A 22,884-nucleotide genomic window follows, 5' to 3' on the forward strand; every position below is an offset into this window, starting at 1 on the left:
ATTGATGAACCAGCTGACAGTGGTTAGGCCTATGACACTACTCCGAGAACTCCTGCAGTGTCCTGGAGCTAAGATGATGATTGACCTCCAACAATCACAACCATCTTCCTTTGTGCTGGGTATGACTGCAATCAGTGTAGAGTGTTTCCCCTGATTTCCATTGACTCCAGCTTTGCTAGAACCCCTTGATGCCACACTCAGTCAAAAGCTGCCTTGACGTCAAACAGTCATTCTTACCTCACCTGGCCCAGATTTTGCTGGAGCAGAGCATTAACTCTGGCATAAACTAGACTTGTTGGTCACACTTTGCTTTAAAGTTCTTTGCATGGAAAGTTATTGAAGTGTAAGCTGGTAATGATGTCATGAGAGAAACCTGTGGCTGTGTTTTTAGCTCCCTAAGAATAGGGGTGGATGGGTGTGAAAATTCATACAGCTCAGGGACCAGCATGCCCTCAGGCCATTTTTCCAGAGGTGAAATGGCGGGGTGGTGCCAAGTGGCAGGGCTAACCGTTCACAATTGGCGTGTATCCAATTAAAGCTGTTTAAAGGCCTACTAAGATGGCTACAGTGGCTGATGGGAAGTTTGGAGGTGTCGGGGATCAGTGTAGCTACCTGGAGGTGGCCTCCTGGCAACAGAACAATGGGCTAGCACTCTAGGACAACTTTGGGGTTCTCCACACCCGCCTAGCTTCAACTGCAGCTGCAGCCTGCCTTGTCGAGTATCTTCCTCTCCACAATGGTGACCCCATTGTTTAAGGAGTTTTTTTATTCGAAGGTCAAGAAAGTTGAAGAGAAGGTGCATCCATCTTGGGTCGCTCTTTCTCAATAATCTGAAAATGCCTGTTTCTGCTACTTCAGTACTGGAAGCCTCCTTTCAGCCTTAATTGGACACTGAGCCCTCTCTCTGGCCTTTAGGAGGCCCATTCAGGGCCTAATAAATCACAGCCAGGTGACTGTTATCCACACAAGGTGGGTTTACGATACAGATTTGACTCTGACATGGGGTCCTGAAACCTACAGGGCAAATCCTGCCCCTGCTGTCTGGATACTGAGGAAGAAGTTTAACAACACCAGGTTAAAGTCCAACAGGTTTATTTGGTAGCAAAAGCCACACAAGCTTTTGGAGCTCCGAAAGCTTGTGTGGCTTTTGCTACCAAATAAACCTGTTGGACTTTAACCTGGTGTTGTTAAACTTCTTACTGTGTTTACCCCAGTCCAACGCCGGCATCTCCACATCATGGATACTGAGGAAACAGAGCAAGCAACTGCGTTTCTCCTTAACAATCAGAATATAGGACCAGGAAATAAACAGCAAAGGATGGAAGTATAAAATAGAGCATGTGAATTCAATGTCAAATCAGCTACAGAAAGAAAAACAGCGGGAAAGAAAGATTGAATTAAAAAGAGACAGAAAAGTAAAAACAAAGACATCCCTAAAATTTAGAGCAGCAACTAAAATCTGAAGAAATGTGATTCCACATTCGTAACAGTTAATTTCAGAGTGGTGATTGGCAGCAATTATCCATTATCAAATTGTTCAAAGGTTGCCTACACTTGTAATGGCAAAATTTAGCATCCTGTGGTAGGTTTGGTTCATATCTGGCATGCAAATACAACAGCTTCACATCATTTAATCCATTTCAATGAGGTAGACTGTGGAATACCTTTGTCGTTAAATTAATCCAGTAACAGCCTAACACTGACAGTAACTATTTGGATACTGGCATTTAAATTTACATCTATTTCTCACCTGACATTGCTGAAACACTTACTCATTAACAGCAAGGGTCATTAGCCCCACTGTTAGTTTGAAAAATAAATCTGGCCTGTTATTTTGAGGAAATTTTTTTAAAAACTGACTTTTGGAATATTAAAGTTTGACTTTAACATTGTATTCACTAAAAGAGTGCAAAAAAATCAAAAAGTTACACCCCTAATTATAATTCTCAGAATTGTTTTGTCGGTTCATACAAAACACTGAACATAACTTAGCGTCTAACTTAGCTGGAATTTTCCATTCATTCATTATGCATGAAAGGAAAATTCCACTACACCGTTTCTAACTTAGTTCTAAAGTGCACATTATAACGCAGCTTTCAAAGTTAATTATTCCTACCATGATCGAGATCTTGGTGTGCAGGGGACAATTTCAAAGTTTGCGGATGAGATGAAACTTGAAAGCATTGTAAACTGTGAGAGGCAGCAATGCCATTTAAAGACTTTAATGAGGCTGCATGCCTCATTAGGATCAATTTAAATGTAACGATTGTAAGCCAGATTTCCTCGTGCTTGGGAAACCCGACAGCTCTGGGGAGGTAGGAACAGCCTGATTGGATTGAATGCGGGTTAGGAGGAACAGGACTTCTTCTCCCCAGCCAAACAAGCTGATAGCTTCTCTCCATATGACCAAAACCCACTAGCCACACTCAGACCAACCCCTTTCATCAGAACCACCCAAACCAACAATTACCTGCCCCAATCATGTCCCGACCTCCAGTCTCCTTTTTATCCATCCCAAAGTCTAATCTACTAAAAATTCCCCCCTAACCACCGGCCCCCATTTCCTCTCTGCTTTCCCAATTCCTCACCATCCATCTCCTATCTCTGCTCTGCTTTCCCAACTTCTCCCCTTCCATCTCTGTTCTCTCTGCCTTCCCAGCTCCTCCCTATCCATTTCCTATCTCTGCTTTGCATTCCCAATTCTTCCCCTTCCATTTCCAATCTCTTCTTTGTCTTCCCAGCTCCTCCCTATCCATCTCTGATCTCCTCTCTGCCTTCCCAACTCCTGCCCTTCTACCTCCGATCTCCACTCTGCCTTCCTAACTCCACTTCCAGCCAACTCCTTTCCACTTCCTCAACTCCTTTTCACTCACTTGATATCCTGTCCAACTCCCCAACCACCCACCTACCCAAATCCATTTCACCCACCTCTCGATTTCCTGTCCATTTTCCCACACCATCTCCCATCACTGTGCCAATGTCCTCCAGCCCTCCACAATAACACTCCTTCCCTCCTCATCACCCACCAGCTAAAGTCTGATGCAGGCCTTCTTGCTAGCCAGCTCTGCAATCCCTCAATCTGGAGTCAAAATGTTTACCGGAAGTCCTGTTGTTAAATTCAGCAAGACCTCCGGAAAACCCAAATACTAAACTTCCCACCCTAAGTTTTCATAAATGTCACAGCAATGGCCCCACACAAATACACATCAGACATTCGATCTGAATCTAGAACTTAACCTGCATCCTACTACTCCACATATGTAACTGGATGTTTCTGCATCCACCACTTTTAAGCCTAGGTTCTAATAATAACTTTTAACACTTCATTGAGAAAACACAAAATGATAAATAATTTGGTTAATGAGGTGCCTCACACTATAATACACATGACATCTTTCAATATAAGCAAATGATTCTTTATAAACTTACTTGGTTGACCGAGGAACTACCATGTCAGCGAGGGACTCATACGTCTTTTGCCAGTTAATGTAATTGGACCTAATGCACATCAAGAGTAATACAAATAAGAGAAAATTATAAAATCACTTTATTGGACAACCAAAGTCTGATTGCACTAACTCACAGAGTGCAGGGAACTTACTTTGGGACAAAAGCCAGAAGAGTTGTGAGATATTCTGAATCTAACACAAAATCTTCCTTATTTACGATGTCTGCTAAGGTGCGGGTCAAAAGGCTACCCCTGAAAAAACATGAATAGGAGAAAATCAGATCACATTTATCGAGTACAAGTTACAAAGTCAGTGCCTTGCCATCTTAAATGCTTTGGTAAGTTCCATTTTTGTGTCAAGTGACGTGTATCAATCTCTTCTAATGAAAGTGTAGATACACCAATATAGATATAGATAATAGTGTGCTGTTGGCATATTGGATCACCTGGGTTTAACACAGAGGAAAATGGAGTAGGTGGATCCCATGCTGTTAAGTCAACTTTTCCAATTTTTCATCCATTTAAATTAATGAATTTTTATCTGGGGTTTTCTTGTGTGAATTACATCTAAATAATCCAACATGCCCAAATAAAATAACAGCAAAATTGTGCCTTTTTTGGGGGGCTTTAGTATTATACATCAAAAATAGATAAAACTCAAATATTAGCAAACCAAATATTTCAAAAGTTTGAAATAATTCCATTAACACAATCTTTGCTTTCACTGATAGAAAATTATATATTGGCCCAGATTTTGCAGTGACGAAACAAGGGCATCATCACCAGCTTCAGAAAAAGTTGCCACAATGATCTTGAAATCTCTGTTGTGAGGCTTTCCCTTTTCCTGAATGCAGTTTAAATTTTAAGCCAAATCAAAGGGGATGTCTTTGTCTGCAGCATTGATGTTAGCAAGCAACCAATCACATTTAGGTATTCACATAAAGCAAACCAGGAACCACTAAAAACCTTCACTTTTCCATTTAAGTTTTCAGAATGCGAAATAAATGATTTACGTTCAGATTAAGGTGAAAGCTAAAATAAGAGTAAACTTTTTTTAAAATGAGGAATGGGTTTATATTTCTAAACAATGTGGATTGTTTTATTATGGAGAAATTTGACTTTCCTCAAATATAAAATTAGCTTTTCATGGCCAGTAAGGGTATTTAGTCATAATTACAAAATTAGTACTCCATTAAAAACCCAGTTACGCCTCATTCAACAAAGTTTAACGTTTCTAAAGGTTTTTACAACAAGACTGGCAGTCACAGTTACATTGGAGATTGCAGTCTGTGGGAACCTCTACCATATACCTCACGGAGGAGTATTGGAAGCAACTTCTAGATTTCCATTTCTTGTGCGCATGTGCACATTCCCAAAATTGCTGTCAATTTCAGTGGAGTGATGACAACAAACCATCATTACCAGAACAAAGTCTCAGCCATTAGACATAACACTTCCTAATGGGCAATTGTATTTGCTTTCAGTTACTGAAAGTAGTCAGAACTTTTATATAATTCTCAGTTAACCAGCTGTGTAAATTCCATGACAACGAATTATAAAATAAATTATGTAGCTATGATTTAAACAAATAAATATTTTCAGAACACTTTACTATTTCCTCCTGATAAATAACTCAATTTTTATTTCTATTTCCTTTTCACCAATTACTAATATTGAAGTACGAGGTTTTGCACACTCAAGCTGGCTACTCGCAAGTTTAATTTCATTCTCGTGATTTTTAATATATTGCAAACTTGCACACTTTCTAAAATGAAAGACAATCATATTAATTTTAGTTCATTATAAGCATACTTCAATTCAGTTTGAGTTAGAGAATAGTTAATTCATAAGTAAGTTAATCCAATTCACATGGAATCCAATTTCCCTGTGGACGGCACGGTAGCACAGTGGTTAGCACAGCTGCTTCACAGCTCCAGGGACCTGGGTTCGATTCCCAGCTTGGGTCACTGTCTGTGTGGAGTTTGCACATTCTCCTCGTGTCTGCGTGGGTTTCCTCCGGGTGCTCCGGTTTCCTCCCACAGTCCAAAGATGTGCGGGTTAGGTTGATTGGCCATGCTAAAATTGCCCCTTAGTGTCCTGGGATGCGTAGATTAGAGGGATTAGCGGGTAAAATATGTAGCGATATGGGGGTAGGGCCCGGGTGGGATTGTGGTCGGTGCAGACTCGATGGGCCCAATGGCCTCTTTCTGTACTGTAGGGTTTCTATTCTATTCTATTCTATGACCCTCAGGACAATGATGTGGAGATGCCAGCATTGGACTGGGGTGGGTACAGTAAGAAGTCACACAACACCAGGTTAAAGTCCAACAGGCTTATTTGGAATCGCGAGCTTTCGGAGCACTGCTCCTTCATCAGGTGAAGGAGCAGTGCTCCGAAAGCTCGCGATTCCAAATAAACCTGTTGGACTTTAACCTGGTGTTGTGAGACTTCGTGCTGTCCCCAGGACAATGGTTAACTGTGAAATAGTTTGTTTTGAGGAGTTAATGGTGTTATTATTAACTAGCTTATCTAAATAAGCAAAGTTTGAGGTCGCTACTTGATCTCTATTGGATTGGAGGAAGATTGGATTCTTTCCGATTAAAGCAGTTAGCTTCACTTAGACACTTGCAACATGGAAGACAATTTGTCCTGTGCAGCAATTATTTTAACAATTCCTGATTGAAATTTCAGACAAACCAATAAAACTATCCTCCTTCAGGACCATGTAAATAATTAGCCTTTTGAGCTATTGGTCACAAAATTGACAGTGAGTCACAATTAAGGTACCTTGTTTAAATTGTTATTCAGAAATTTCAAATATATAGGTAATTTACAAATTATTTTGATAGCTAACTGAATAAATAATACTCGTATTGGGATTATCCTGAAAATGGTAATAAATGTGTGAGTTTGTATAATGATATATTATATAATTAAAATGTAAATAAAGACATGTAGAAAAGCTAAGAGAAAATACCCTGCAGCTTTATTGCCCTCACTGGGGCCACACTTACCAATGTAGACTTCACTTCCAAATAATGTGTTTCTCTTTTGTGCTAAGATGCTTTTAAAAATATGTTATGCACTTTTGTAAAGCAATAGTATTTGTCATGTATGAATAACAGTCAAGTTTCCCTTTGCTGGGGCGTCTAGAACCAGGAACACAATATCAGAATAAGGGATAGGTCATTTAGGCATCAGATGAGGAAGTACGTCTTCACCCAGAGGGTGGTGAATCTTTGGAATTCTGTAGTGCACAGGGCTGTGAAGGTTCAGTTATTGAGTATGTTCATGACAGAGGTCAACACACTTCTTTCTAGTTGAAGATATCAAAGGATATGGGGATTGGCAGATCATGCTCAAAGGACCGAATGATCCTACTTCCTGTGTTGTCTTCATCTTTCAACAATAACCAATATTTCTCCCGATTAGGTTTCAAAATTGTAAACCTTTAAGTGCAATACACTTATTTTTAAGTTATTTGTTTAATCAATCATCTTCATTCAAGCATCATTGCATATAATGCAGTTATCACAATTCTGGCGCAGTAACATACTTCATCCCTGTGTACAATTATAAGCTTCTTTCCAGGGAAATAAACATACTTCATCCCTGTGTACAATTATAAGCTTCTTTCCAGGGAAATGTAGCATAGTGGTAAAATTACTGGACAAGTAATCTAGAGGCTGGAAGGAATGTCATAGAGCTGGGGAAATTTAAATTAGATGAATTAATATTGCTGGAATAAAATGTTACTCTGATCAATAATGATCATGAACCTACCAGATTATCAGACAAACCCACTTGGTTCACTAGAACATAGAACAAAGAAAAGTACAGCACAGGAACAGGCCCTTCGGCCCTCCAAGCTTGTGCCGATCATGATGTCCTAACTAAACTAAAAAAACCTTCTACCCTTATTCGGTCCATATCCCTTTATTCTCATCCTATTTATGTACAATTCAGATGCCTCTTAAATTTGCTAATGTGTCTGCTTCCACCACCTCCTCTGTCAGTGCGTTCCAGGCACCCACCGCTCTCTGCGTGAAAAACGTCCCCACACATCTCCCTTAAACTTTCCCCCTCTCAGCTTAAACCTGTACCCCCTTATAATTGACACTTCCACCCATGGAAAAAGCCTCTGACTATCTACCCTGCCTATGCCTCTCATAATTTCGTAGACCTCGATCAGGTCTCCCCTCAGCCTCCATCTTTCCAAGGAAAACAATCCTAGTTTATTCAACCTCTCCTCATAAGCAACATCCTCGAGACCAGGCAACGTCCTGGTGAACCTTCTTTACACTCTCTCCAAAACTTCCACATCCTTCTGGTAGTGTGGTGACCAGAACTGCACGCAATACTCCAAATGCGGCCTAACCAAAGTTTTATATAGCTGGAACATGATTTCACAACTCTTGTACTCAATGTCCCGGCTGATGAAGCCAAGCATGCCATATGCTTTCTTAATCACCTTAATGTCCTTCAGGGAAAGAAATCTGCTGTCCTTACCTGGTCTGGCCTACACATGAATCCAAACATACAGCAATGTGGTTGACTCTTAACTTCCCTCTGAAATCACTGATAGAGTTGAAAGGCCTGCTCAAACTGCTGCATAAATGTCAAATAAGAATAACGCTGGATGGGTCATCCAGCAACGACCTGATTACCAGAAAGGCTGCCTGTTCACCCCTGAAAAATCCTGCTCATTAACATCTGGGGATGTGTCAAAGTTGGCAGAGCTGTCCCACGGACTAGTGAAGCAACAGTCTGACATAGTCACACTCACCAAAACAGATCTTACAACTAATATCCCAAACTCTTCCATCACTATCCTTGGGTATGCCCTGTCCCACCAGGTGGACAGACTTACCAAAGGTGCCACAGTGCTATGTGGTCAGGAGGGAGTTTCCCTGGGAGCTCTCAACATTGACTCCAGATCCATGAAGTCTCATGGCATCAGATCAAACATGAACATAAACAAAGCAACCTCCTGCTGATTAGCATCCACAAACCACAACCCCCCCTCAGTGCGGAAGGATGTTGTAGGTTACAGAGGGACATAGATAAGCTGCAGAGCTGGGCTAAGAGGTGGCAAATGGAGTTTAATGTGGAAAAGTGTGAGGTGATTCACTTTGGAAGGAGTAACAGGAATACAGAGTACTGGGCTAATGGTAAGATACTTGGTAGTGTGGATGAGCAGAGAGATCTTGGTGTCCATGTGCATAGGTCCCTGAAAGTTGGCACCCAGGTTGATAGGGTTGTTAAGAAGGTATATGGTGTGTTAGCTTTTATTGGTAGAGGGATTGAGTTTCGGAGCCATGAGGTCATGTTGCAGCTGTACAAAACTCTGGTCGGCTGCACTTGGAGTCTTGCGTACCGTTCTGGTTGCCGCATTATAGGAAGGATGTGGAAGCATTGGAAAGGGTGCAGAGGAGATTTACCAGGATGTTGCCTGGTATGGTGGGAAGGTCTTATGAGGAAAGGCTGAGGGACTTGAGGCTGTTTTCGTTAGAGAGAAGAAGGTTAAGACGTGACTTAATAGAGGCATATAAGATGATCAGAGGATTAGATAGGGTGGACAGTGAGAGCCTTTTTCCTCGGATGGTGATAGCTAGCACGAGGGGACATAGCTTTAAATTGAGGGGTGATAGATATAGGACAGATGTCAGAGGTAGGTTCTTTACTCAGAGAGTAGTAAGGGCGTGGAATGCCCTGCCTGCAACTGTAGTGGACTCGCCAACATTAAGGGCATTTAAATGGTCATTGGATAAACATATGGATGATATTGGAATAGTGTAGGTTAGATGGGCTTTAGATTGATTTCACAGGTCGGTGCAACATCGAGGGCCGAAGGGCCTGTACTGCGCTGTTATGTTCTATGTTCTAAATCAGTACTCTTCCATGTTGAATTGCACCCAGAAGAAGCACTGAGGGTGGCAAGGGTACAGAATGAATTCCAAGTGAGGGACTACAATGTCTATCACCAAGAGTGCTCAGTAGCGCTACTACTGACTGAGCTGGCCATTCAGATATAGCGGCCAGGCAGTACCTCTGGTAGGTGATGAGTGAACAGACAAGAGGGAAAATCTGCTTAACCTTTTCCTCAATCAACCTATTACAGGATAGATGTCTTTGACAGTATTGGTGGACTGACCACCACACATTCCTAGTGGAGACAAAGTCCCAATTTCACACTTAAGACACCCATCGTGTTGTGTAGCATTACTGCTTTGTTAAACGGGGTGGACTCAGAACTGAACTAAGTTCAAAACTGGTAAACCATGATGCTCTGCAGGCCATCTGTGAAAGGAGATTTGTATTCAATCACAATATGTCAGCTCTTGGCCAAGCATATCCCCCATTCTACCTTGCATGTAGAAGCAGTATACCCTATAAATGAGGGGGGTGATTTTCTGGCCCCAATAACCACAGGCGCAAATCACATTATGGTTTCTAACTCTAGTGAGAGGCCAAAACCAGAATTCGTACCAGCAGAAACTCTGATCGCGATCTTTCCAGGTCCTTCTTGTTGGCATGACCAGGTTCTCACCCAGAAAGGGCGAGAAGCTAATTTAAATGCATCTAACAAGATGAAGTCAGATGAACCGCCCTCACTAAATCTTGCCACCCACCAGCAGGATGTCATGCAGGTGCCATTAATTACTGGTCTTTAAAAACATGGATCTGGTGCCATGAACCCGAGAAGGAGGAAGGAGGTGAGTATCCTTCACAGTGCCAGGGTGCTCAAGGGGAAAGAAACCACCGGTCAGTTGCTGAGAATGAGGAGGGGGGGGGGGGAGGTGGGGGGGAGGGGGGGTGTTCGGGGTCTCCCCCGGAATGGGGTCACAGTGGTTCTGTGTACTCTTGCTGTCTTTCAGGTTTAGAACCTCTTATCAGTGCACAGCACATCTGAAGGCCGTTTGTCTTAAAGTCGTCTCACAGGAAAGTGTTATTCTGTAGCCTGTCTCTTGGAGAAGCAATTCATGCCACATAAAGTTTGAATAGGCTCTGTGGTTTCACTTAAGTGATCTGCCTGCATTGATCATATTGCAGTTGTTTGCTTATAGTTGATTTAAGGCCCCATTAACTCTCAAGAGATTCTGCAGTTAGCCAGTTGGTGTCTGCTTCATTGATCCTACTGTGGTTGACTGTATGTAGTGGATTCCACGCCCCATTAACTCTGAAGAGGTTCTGTGATTGTGGGTCTGGCTGAACTTGGTCCTTTATGTCAGAATTCTGAGGCTTGCCCTTTAGGGTTTTTTTCTTCCAGGCAACTGGCTGCACTCAGATTAGCGTGAAAGGGTTCTTGAATGAAGACTTTATCACAGGCACTGTTGAATGCTCAGGCTGTGTGCTAAAGAAGTGTGTGAGTGGTGAACATTATGTGTTGCTACTAGCAGCATGTAATAGTTAGTTTCACCTGTTGCTCAAATGTTTTTAGATACCTTAGGGTAACCGGAGATAGATTGGGCATTTTTCAGGACCAGATGTGGTAGCCTTAGGCCCATTTATGAGTTTGTGCAATATACAGTGAGCAATGGTCTGATCAGGGTCGCTGTTATCTCACAGGATTGCTTTGATGTACCCTGTTTCAGCATCAAGCTTACACAGTTAGCAAATGGCTTGGCCCTATTTACAATGTTACTAATAAGGACAATTTTATAGAGCATGGAGCTGTAGGAATCCCAATGCATATTGTGGTATGTCCATGGAAAGGGAGCTCATTTGACTGCTCCATCTCAAAGCTCATTTTGAGCGCAGGTTGGTGTCCATTAAGGTCCATCAGGAAATTTTTGCATGCAGCTGTGGATTCAAATATAGCAAACATATCATCTATGTATTGGAAATGTGCAAGAGGTAAGAGGTCAGGTGTCATTCCATTGAAGATGCATTTCTCGTGGAATCTAACAAAGATAATTGTGAGAGCTAGTTTTTAATAACACCATGTTTCCCCAAATAGATGATTTTGCCATGGGTCAGGCCTCAAGGCTCAGGGCAATGTCTTGACCATTTGGAGTCAACCTGCCTGGTCTGAATTTAAATAGATCTTGACAGTTAACTGTCAGACACAGGTTAGTTGGTGCATTCTCCATGGCAATACCTCTACCAGAGTTCATTTGCCAACTAATCAGCACTCTCTTCTCATGAAATATAAATTGCTGTCCCTTTACATTTGGTATTCTTGTGAATTGCCCTGATGAATGCAAGATGAAAAGTTTCAACAGCATGTCTTTTTTTCGCAATGCCAAGTATACTGGGCTTAGCTCCATTTGGGAAACTGACTTTATGTTGTCTCTTTTTTTTAAAATGTCAAATTATGCAGAACATTCAAATTCAATGATTGGATAGGGTACAATGAAACATCTGTCACACTTTAAAGCTTACAAGTGGGAAAAAATAGACCGAATAAGACATTAAAACATCAGATAAGTTATCAAAGACTAATCTCCAAACATTAAAATATACAACTAATATTCTATATTAGCTAATCATCAAAAACTAATATTTTGTCTCCATTAAATTTTTTTTGGTACATTATTAATATCCTAACTTTAGGAACACTCTTTTGACACTGCCAATTAAAATAGTCTTCCATTGCTTTACATGAAAACTCAATCATATGGTGTTAGCTTTCAACTTTGGCGGCATTGTTGTGGGGGGGGGGGGGGGGGGGGGGAGTCAGCAGTGTGGTGAAATTTGCAATATTCTATACTATATTAACCCTGCCTGATTTCTTTTCTAGTTTGAGGTCCCCACCCAAGTTGAAAGTTGATCCCATATTGTCCATACATCAGCCATAACAGGAGAAAAGAAACTTGCCAGTACTGATTATATTGGCACTATACAGCCACACTGTACATTGCTTATTTGCAAATCTCATGAGTTTGCAATAGCGAGACATGTATTCGCAGATGGTGCATTTTCCAAACATGTGAATTTGCAATTTTCCCCCATAAATAAATTTGTTAAATAAAGATACAAGTTTACATACACAGCTTTTCTTTCCAGATTTTGTAGGTTTCCCTTGGTGTTGTTATAGGTCATTGCACGAGACTTTAAATCAGTGTCAATCTGTGAGATTTGCTGAAAATAAGAAACATAGTGAACAGTTATTTTATTCTTAATAACGCCATTATTGTGAAATATTTAATCAAGATTTTTTCCAAAGCAATACTTAAGTATTTCGAAGAATCGGATGAAAAGTAGCCACTTTTGGCATGAAAACAGATATACTTTTAGGGAGGAAAGAATCTCTCAAAAATATGTCAGAAAATGTTAACACATCTAATGCTCTAAACTGGATAGGTTGGTGACCTTTTCCTCGTTTCACTGGGTACATTGTGAATCTTTATATACATTACCTATGACCATTAAAATGCAGATAATGTAGGCACGATATGGCTGAAACTTAGCAACTGTGGCAGACACGCAAAGAGGGGATGAAGTGGCTGGAATGATCGGAATGGCTGGTAGGAGTGGACCAATTCGGCTGCCAAGTTACACTCCCATGCATCTATTTTGGTCCTAGCATTCAAACAATTGCAATGTTTTTCGTTGGTTATCAACTTGGCAGCCATTATTCAAGTAGCTTGCACTGAAAATTAGACATTGAGTTGTGGCAAATTTTAGAGCCAATCTGAACTCCTGTTGCAGTAACCAAGACACAGGTTTGTGTTAGAAGTATCTTCTCTTATTTGACTAAAGCTCTGTCAACTTTCATAATCCCCACACTAATCATTTTAAATAAACAACTCAAACTACATTTTAATCACTCTCGGGGCAGGTATGGAGTTTTTAATCTTGTGGTGAAGAGGCAGTCTTCCAGAATTTGCTCCAGCTGAGTCTGTGTAACTCATCCAATTAGAAGCCTGACAGTAATGGAGAGATCCTGCATGCTCTTCCTTTGTCAATGTCTCAGTTTGAACCCCAATGTGAGAGTGGCCACAGCCCATAGTACACAGCACTTCTGACTATTTAAAATTACAAGGGAAAATATCTATGCAATACATATTCAGATTAATGCTGGAGACATACAAACATCGAAATTACTGTTGTCGGTATTAACATGCACATTACTTATTAGTAGATATATCTCTATTAGTTAATTGAGGCATTGAATAACGTTATTTGAAATGAGACAGTGGCTGGAATTCTCCAGCCATTCACACCCTTTCGCCACTGCAAGCAAAGACAGAGAATTTGGCACTCAGCCAAATCTCCGTTCACTGCAGTGGGACCAGAGAATTCCAACCTGCACCTCTTAAAATAACAGACAAAAGAATGTGATATTGCAAAGAGAGAGTTAAGGCCTGTACTGTACTGAAAAGTTTTATCTGTGTTCCCAAAGAATGTGATGATTGCACAAGCTAAAGCAGCCAGAGAACAGAAGCTGCCTCGATACTGTGGCGATTAAACATTAATGTGGAGATGCCGACGTTGGACTGGGGTAAACACAGTAAGAGTTTTAATAACACCAGGTTAAAGTCCAGCAGGTTTATTTGGTAGCAAATGCCATTAGCTTTCGGAGCGCTGCTCCTTCAGCGCTCCGAAAGCTAATGGCATTTGCTACCAAATAAACCTGTTGGGTTTTAACCTGGTGTTGTTAAAAGATTAAACATTAACACAGTAAGCTTGAGAATTTAAATTGCAACAAAGTATGTCACTGGTTTTGTTTGACACTATACAATTGTAGCAGAAAATTCAGCCATGAACATACAACACATATGTGACCAGTCAACCACAACAACAAAAAGGTTACAAATTAGCATTGCACCATCGGCACCAGCAAAGCATTGATTGGGTGATGACTAATAAACTTTTTGTTCAGCAGACCCCTGTACATTAATGTAACAAAGAACCCCATATTACTGACTTAATAAATTAAAAAGTAGCAGGCAAAACAACAATTCAATGGAAAAGTAGGCTCAAGTGAGTAATTGAATTAATGGATCTGGGAGCATATCAATAGTAAATGAAAGGTGTAGCAGGTAGCAATGAAATAATAAATGAAGCATCAGCTACCAACAAATTAATGCAGCAATGGACGTACGGCACACAAGTGAATGAACAAATAATTCGACAAACATGAACACATCTTTATGGATCTATCATTTTTCTGCAGCTTGTATGAATTCTGGCTTTAAAGTAGAGCTGGACATGACTGAGACAGAGACAGGAGGGGAGGGGGCCAGGTAGAACTTCTCTAAGGAAGCAACAAGGGCTGGATACTGAAAAACGTTTTGCTGCCTCAGGCTGGTGATGACATTTGTAAGTTAACCATTGGGAACTTGCGTGGCCAAACACCAAAACATCCAGGCAGAAACTGGAGAACAGGGAACTGGCTCTGAGCTAAATAGCTAGGTTTGGTCGAGGGGTAGAAAGTGGCTGAGGGTGCAGGAAAAGTGGTGATGAAATGTAGGAATAATGAAGAGCACCAAGAGACTATGACCTCCAAAAGAAGCACGAATGGCAGGATAGATGTCTGAAATGGGATACAGGGCTTGGGCCAGTGGATGCAGGGATGAGACAAAAGGAGCAGGAATAGCAATTTACAGGAAAGTTCACAAAAGAGTGAAAGAACACTATTTTTTGGAGGAGGCAAGAAGGATCTGGCTAAGGAATGGAGCCAAAGACTGAAGAGCCGGGAACTGAGAGATGGGCCCAGATTTTCACTCCCGAATCAGTAGTGCAGAGCTGGGAAATTTCCCAACTCCCTGAACCTGACTTGGGAGAAACTATCCCGAATAGACAGATTTTGTTCTGTGAGGATGAATGCGTAATAGGGGCTCACCATCCCTGGAAACACAGTGCAGGTGCAGAGGTGGCCCTGTTTGGGTAACATGATTTGAGCAGGGTATAAAAGGAATTCCTGCCAGGAGACAGGAAATGAATGCAAGTATTGCTGTTGCTCAAGAGTCAGGTGAGCACTAACTGGAATAATTGTTCAACTGATTGCTGTCACTGGAACAGACAGCCCATCATGGGTTTTCCATAGGTAAATATAGTTATTCCTGCTGCTTATTCATATTGTAATGAAGAAGCACACTGTACAGGTTAAGGCCGGTGAAGCTTCACCAGACTCACCCATGGAGATGGCACCATCAGCTGCTCTCGATATTCTGCATTTACCCAGGTTAGTAAAATGCCTCTCCTGCTCATTACCAGCCTGCAACATATATAAGCATGATCCAAGTTGTGAAGGACTTATGTTGAAACCAAGGGTTATGATGGTCAGAGTTGCAACCATGTTGTTGTCTCTGACTTTCAGAATATGCTGTTGATTTTCTATCTTGATGGGGATGGGCATTTTCCTGAGGGAGTGTGGCTTCCATGTTAAAGGTCTATTATATGGAAGCTGCTCACCAGGGACTGATTGATGTAACTTACGACATTCAAGAGCTTAGGAGAACCTATTCTAAATTAAAAGGTTTCTGGTGATGACTCCCCCTCTTATAAAGAATCTGCCATGGCTATAATCAGGGCAGCTTGCAGTGTAGTGTGCATGTACATGCAGGAACACCTTGGTGTGGCCACACAAAACCTGCACATTCAAGGAATGGAGGGATTTCCTGTTTATGAAAGTATTTGGTTGATGACTTGATGCTCTTATGGATGTGGGTGCAGTCGTTAATGCCTGCACTTGAAGGAAACCTGCATGTGAAGGAAACCTTTGGCAAACGCCTGGTCCTCTATCTGTGACACCCCATCCATCAGGAAGTTTACGTGCTCCCCCACCCAAGCAAGGGGAGCACCTGTAACTGCTTCGATGCAGCTCTGTGTAGCTGATTGAGATATGCTGCGCAGATCTGCAGCTGAGGCCTGGAGAGCGCAGGCAGCATAAAAGTTCAGAGACACTGTGACCTAGAGTTCCATTGGCATGCAGATCAGCAGAATGTGGTGTCAGATCTTGTTGAACGATGGCACATATCTTGGCAACTGATTCCCATGTTAATCTGAGACTTCTTCTGCACTGGTTGTCTGTCATATCCACATGTGGCCTGTGCGGTCATAGAGTTCTAAAGGTTTACAGCATGGAAACAGGCCCTTCGGCCCAATTTGTTCATGCCGTCCAGTTTTACCACTAAACCAGTCCTCCTCCCCCTGCCTGGTGCATATTACGCTGCCTCCATCTCCTGACCCTGTCCCTCCGTCATGCTCACGTGCCGCTATGGTGTGAATATGTGAAGGGGTCATCGCTACTGTGCAGTTTCTTTGCAATGATGCACAGTCCTCCACTTATCTGGCACACTCTCCTTACTCCCATTTGGATGCCCAAAAATACATGCCCTTTCAAAGCCACAGGTCTCACACTCCAACTCCCTTGGTTGTCAGACACACACCAGTGTTTGAAATTGTTGACGTTCCATGGCACGTACTGCAATGTTTGAAGTTCTGCAAAAGGGTACCTGATCTCTTCAAAAAGATAATTGACCTCTCCAAAGAACTCCACTAGATTTATCTGTGAAGTTGTACGAACTAAGGAATAGCATGATGGGAAAATTGGTCAGCTATTTGGTACAATATAAGCAAGGCTGACTCCGCATAACTTAAGGCTGTATGAGTAAATAAAACAAGATAAGGTCAGGGATGACGGAGTCACCGACCTTTTTCTGTTCCATCAAAGGACAAGATAAGGGTATGAATGATGAGACAAAGAGTTCTAGGAGGTCAGCAAGTTATGACATGATTAATGACATTGCTTATGATTCTATTACTAATCAAATTCCTGAATATGCTCTGGTCACGCAAACTGATAACGATTATGTATAAATACTGAACTGATTCTTTGTGTAATTGCGGACTTGAGGAGGAATTAGCAAGTTGTACCAACTGCTCTCTGAACTCAAGTTTTCAGCCAAAACTGCATGCAGTCTTTCGTAAATAAAGGCTAGTTATTTAGTTGAAACAAATTTTGTTGAGTCTTTCTATCACAGTCAAGAAGCAGGAAAGTTTCCACTTCAACATATCCCTTTAGCTGAAAGTCACAAGTCGCATGAGTCATGTCCTGGAAAATTTCTCATTGAGAATCATTTCTGAGTGTGGGTAGCACTGCTGCCTCACAACACCAGGGACCCGAGTTCGATTCCCAGCTTGGGTCACTCTCTGTGTGGAGTTTGCACATTCTCCCCATGTCTGCGTAGATTTCCTCCGGGTGCTCTGGTTTCCTCCCACACTCCAAAGATGTGAGGGGCAGGTGGATTGGCCATGGTAAATTGCCCCTTAGTGTCAGGGGGACGAGCTAGGGTAAATGCATTGGGTTATGGAGATAGGGCCTGGGTGGGATTGTGGTCAGTACAGACTTGATGGGCCGAATGGCCTCCTTCTGTACTGTAGGATTCTATGAGTGAAGACAGCTGCACTTTTAAATGTGCCGCTCCCTCTAGCATGTGCAAAATCCATCCTTTTCCCTTTCCCTTCCCCAGAAAAGATAGTGGGTGCCAAATATGGGGGGCAGGGTTTCTGAATTTGGGGTTCCAGTGCCATTTTGACTAAAAAGTGGAGAAAATCCAAGCCATGGAAAGAGGAGACAGCATAGTGCCATCCTTTGGTTAGAGTCTTCAATTAAATCATGATAGAAATTGCTGGCATATTTATTTCCAATTACACATGTTCACAAATTGGGGGTAAAATTCAACTAGGATATTAGCACAAAACAGATAGTGATGGAAATAGCCACCCATTATTCATCCTACCCGATTTCCTTTCCACTGAAGTCAACAGAGAGGAAAACCAAGTAGGGTATAAAATGGGCTTACAAACTGCTGTTTACTCTATTGTCAAAAATAAACTTTACCACTTACTATCTTGACATTATAAATGTTGATAGTTAAGCATTACAAAAAAAATCATGGCATCTAGAAGTAAGAGTTAGGAAGAGGAAGTGCATGACTTAAAGATTTTTATTGATATATGGCAGTAAATATATATAAACCACCCTCTGGATAAAAAAGTTTTTCCTCACATAACCCTTAAACTTCCTGCCCCTCACCTTGAACCTACGTCCCCTTGTGAATGACTCTTCAAATAAGGGGAATAACTATATATCTGATATATACAGACTTAATTTATTAAAATTTAAAAGGACAATTTTTTTCATCAATGCCAAAACTCACCTTAGCAATAACTTCTGTTAAATTTTGCAGTGACTGTTTTATAGGATATTTAGCCATGTCCCATTGAAAATGTGTCACGTATCTATGAAGGTCAACTGAAAATAAAGAAAGATAGGATTAGTTGTGCACCTGATATTTCTTCATCCATATATAACAAACCAAAAACCACCACAGTGCTACATCAGACACAGCACCGTCACAGATTAAGTATTAATGAATCATGGAATTATACAGCGCAGAAGAGGCCCTTCGGCCCATCAAGTCTGCACCAACAATTAGAAACACCTGAACTCCTACCTAATCTCATCTGCCAGTACTTGGCCCATAGTCCTGAATGTTATGATGTGCCAAGTGTTCATCCAGATATTTTTTAAAGGATGTGAGGCAACCCGCCTCCATCTCCCTCTTTGGCAGCACATTCCAGATCGTCACCACCCTCTGGATAAAAAAGTTTTTCCTCACATAACCCTTAAACTTCCTGCCCCTCACCTTGAACCTACGTCCCCTCGTGAATTACTCTTCAAATAAGGGGAATAACTACTCCTTATCCACTCTGTCCATGTCTCTCAATCTTGTACACCTCGATCAGGTCGCCCCTCAGTCTTCTCTGCTCTAATGAAAACAACCCAAGTCTAACTCTTCATAATTCAAATGTTCCATCCTGGTAAATCTCCTCTGCACCCACTCCGGTGCAATCACATCCTTCCAATAATGTGGCGACCAGAACTGCATTTGTAATCTAGCTGTGGCCTCACCAAAGTTCTATACAACTCCAACATGACTTCCCTGCTTTTGTAGTCTATGCCTCGATTGATAAAGGCAAGTGTCCCATATGCCTTCTTCACCAACCTACTAATAGCCCTTCCGCTTTCAGAGATCTGTGGACAAACACACCAAGGTCCCTTTGTTCCATTCATTGAATACTTCCTTGTCAAATTATTCCTTCCAAACTGTATCACCTCACACTTTTCAGTGTTAAATTCCATCTGTCACTTATCTGCCCACTTGATCATTCTGTCTAGCACAAGATACTCCGCCTCATTGTTAACCACCACCCAATCTTTGTGTCATCCGCAAATTCACTAATCCTACCCCCATATAGTCATCAATATCATTTATATAAATGATGAATAACAAGGGGCCCAACACAGATCCCTGTCGTACGCCACTGGCTTCCAGTCCCTAAAGCAGCTTTTTGTCATCACTTCTGTCTCTGACAACTGAGCCAATTTTGAATCCACTTTATCAAATTACTTTGTATCCCATGTGAATTTACCTTCTTTACAAGTCTCCCATGTAGGACCTTGTCAAAGGCTTTGCTGAAATCCACATAAACAACATCGGCTGTATTAAACTCGTTGGAGTTTAGAAAGATGAGGGGGGATCTTATTGAAAATTACAGGAGACTGCAAGGCCTGGATAGAGTGGAAGTGGAGAGGATGTTTCCACTCATAGGAAAAATTAGAACCAGAGGGGACAAGCTCAGGCTAAAGGGACGATCCTTTAAAACAGGAGGAATTTCTTTAGCCAGAGAGTAATGAATCTGTGGAACTCTACCGCAGAAGGCTGTGGAGGCCAGGTCATTGAGTGTCTTTAAGACAGATAGGTAGGTTCTTGATTAATAAGGGGATCAGGGGTTATGGAGGAAAGGCATGAGAATGAGGATGAGAAAAAAAATCAACCATGATTGAATGGCAGAGCAGACGCGATGGGGCGAGTGGCCTAATTCTGCTCCTATGTCTTATGGTCTAACTACCCTCGTCTAAACACCTGGTCACCTCCTCAAAAAATTCAATCAAATTTGTTAGACATGACCTCCCTCTGACGAAGCCATGATGACTATCCCTGATCAAGCTTTGCCTCTCCAAGTGGAGATAGATGGTCTCCTTCAGAAGTTTCTCTAATAATTTCCCTCCCACTGACATGAGACTGACTGGCTGTAGGGATAAACCAGGGAACTACAGGCCATTCTTAAATAATGGAATCACATTAGCTGTTTTCCTGTCACCTGGCACCTCCCCTGTGACCAGGGAGGAATTGAAAATTTGCAATCTCCTCCCTTGCTTCCCACAGCAGCCTAGGGCACAATTCATCTGGACCTGGAGATTTATCCACTTTTAAAGCTGCCAACACCTCCAATACCTTGTCCTTCCCCATGTCAATTTGCTCAGGAACTTCACAGTCTCTCTCCCTGAATTCCATACCTTCATCCTCATTCTCTTGGGTGAAAGCGGATGTGAAATTTGGCTCCACCCACAGATTTCTCCCTTTGCCCCTAATGGGCCCTACTCTTTCCCTGGTTATCCACTTCCGATTGATATACATATAGAATATCTTGGGATTTTCCCTACTTTTACCAGCCAGAGCTTTCTCATATTCCTGCTTTGCTTTCCTAAAATTGCTTTCTTAAGATCCAACCTACATGTTCTATATCTCACTAATGCCTCCACTGATTTGCTCCCCTTGTACTTTTTAAAAGCCTTTCTTTTCCTTCTCATTGTATCCTGAATATCTCTGGGCATCCATGGTTTTCAAGGCTTGTTATTCCTACCTATCACCCTAGAGGGAAATGCTGGGCTTGCACCCACCCCATTTCCTTTTTGAATTCCCCCCCCCCCACTGCTCTTCTGTAGATTTTCTCATTAGTAGCTGTTCCCAGTCTACCTTGGCCGGATCCTGTCTTATTTTACTAAAATCCGCTCTGCCCCAATCCAAAACATTTTTTTTTTCAGCCTGTCTATTTCCTTGTCCATTACAAGCTTAAATCATACCATGTTGTGATCGCTATCACTAAAATGTTCCCCCACCACCACCTCAACCGCCTGTACGGCTTCATTCCCCAGAATCAGGTCCAACACAGCTCCCTCTCTTGTTGGACCCTTCAGATATTGATTTAAAAGATTCTCCTGTACATATTTCAAGAAATCAACTCCATCCAAGCCCTTAACACTATGTATATCCCAGTTAATGTTGGGAAAGTTGAAATCACCTAATGTGATAACCCTATTGTTGTTTTTACACATCTCCACAAACTGAGCACATATTTGCTCATCAATATCCTCTGACTATCTGGGGATCTATAATAAACACCTAACAATGTGACTGCTCTTTTTTTATTCCTAAGCTCTACCCACAAAGCTTCATTTGATATCCCCTCCAATATATCATCCCTCCTTACTGCAGTAACTGACTCCTTAACAAATAATGCAATGCCTCCTCTTTTACCTCCTCCCCTGAAGATTCTATATCCTGGAATGTTGAGTTGCCAATCGTGTCCTTCCTTCAACCATGTCGCTCTGATGCCACTATATCACACTTTCATGTGTCAATCATTGCCCTCAACTCATTCGTTTTACCTGCAATACTCCTGGTGTTAAAATAGAGGCCATCCAGCCTGACCTTACTCCTTTGAAACTTAATACAGCTGCACTCCCTCTGACTTGTTTGTTTTGCTGTATGATTCTGTGTCCTTATTCTGCTAACAGTCTGCGTCCCCTCCCCCTGCCAAATTAGCTTAAACTCCTCCCAACAGCACGAGCAAAACGTTCGGCAAGGATGTTAGTCCCATTCTGGTTCAGATGTAGACTGTCCTGTTTGTACAGGCCCCATCTTCCCCAGAAATGGTCCCAGTGATCCAGGAATCTAAAACCCTCCCTCCTGAACCAACTCGTAAGCCACGCATTCATCTGTACTATTCTCCTATTTCTGTGCTCATTAGCCCATGGCACTGGAAATAATCCTGAGATTACAACCCGAGAGGTCTTGCTTTTTAGTCTACTGCCTAACTCACTAAATACTTGAAGCAAGACCTCATCCCTTTTTTTTATCTATGTCATTGGTACCAACATGTACCATGACCTCTGCCTTATCACCCTCTCCCTTCAGAATGGCCTGCAACCGTTCAGTGACATCCCTGACCCTAGCACATGCCATCATGGAGTCACATTGATGGCCACAATAGCGACTATTGAATCCCCTATTACTATTATTGTGCCTCTCTTCCACTCTCATGTACAGATAGGCTGCTTGTGATGCCAGAAGCTTGGCTCTGTCTGCACTCTCTGGAGGAACCAGCACCCTCATCAGCCTCCAAAATTGAATACCGATTTGCAAGCGAGACACCACGGGACTGCTGAACTACCTGCCTGTTATTCTTGGACTGCCTGGTGGTCACCCATTCCCTTCAGCTGTGGTGTGACCACCTCTCTAAATGTGCTATCCATGATGCCCTCAGACTCGCCGATATTCCACAGTGTCCCCAGCCGCCGTTCCAACTTCGTAACTTGAGCTTCCAAGAGCTGCAGCTGAACACTTCCTGCACAC

General features: G+C 42.0%; 1 protein-coding gene across 2 annotated transcripts in view; it reads right to left on the bottom strand.

Moving 5' to 3' along the window:
* The window catches only part of LOC144493735 (V-type proton ATPase subunit C 1-A-like), a 74,304-nt gene that overhangs the window by 33,287 nt on the left and 18,133 nt on the right, over positions 1-22,884 (bottom strand). For both annotated transcript variants that reach the window (XM_078213147.1, XM_078213146.1), the window contains exons 5-8: positions 18,562-18,656; positions 12,441-12,532; positions 3,602-3,700; positions 3,430-3,498 (exon numbers count right to left, since the gene is read on the bottom strand). In XM_078213147.1, the coding sequence (XP_078069273.1) occupies positions 3,430-3,498; positions 3,602-3,700; positions 12,441-12,532; positions 18,562-18,656 (355 nt within the window). The remainder of the gene's footprint in view (positions 1-3,429; positions 3,499-3,601; positions 3,701-12,440; positions 12,533-18,561; positions 18,657-22,884) is intronic.

The sequence above is a fragment of the Mustelus asterias genome, chromosome 5 (genome assembly GCF_964213995.1).
Source record: "Mustelus asterias chromosome 5, sMusAst1.hap1.1, whole genome shotgun sequence".
Taxonomy (NCBI): Eukaryota; Metazoa; Chordata; class Chondrichthyes; order Carcharhiniformes; family Triakidae; genus Mustelus; species Mustelus asterias.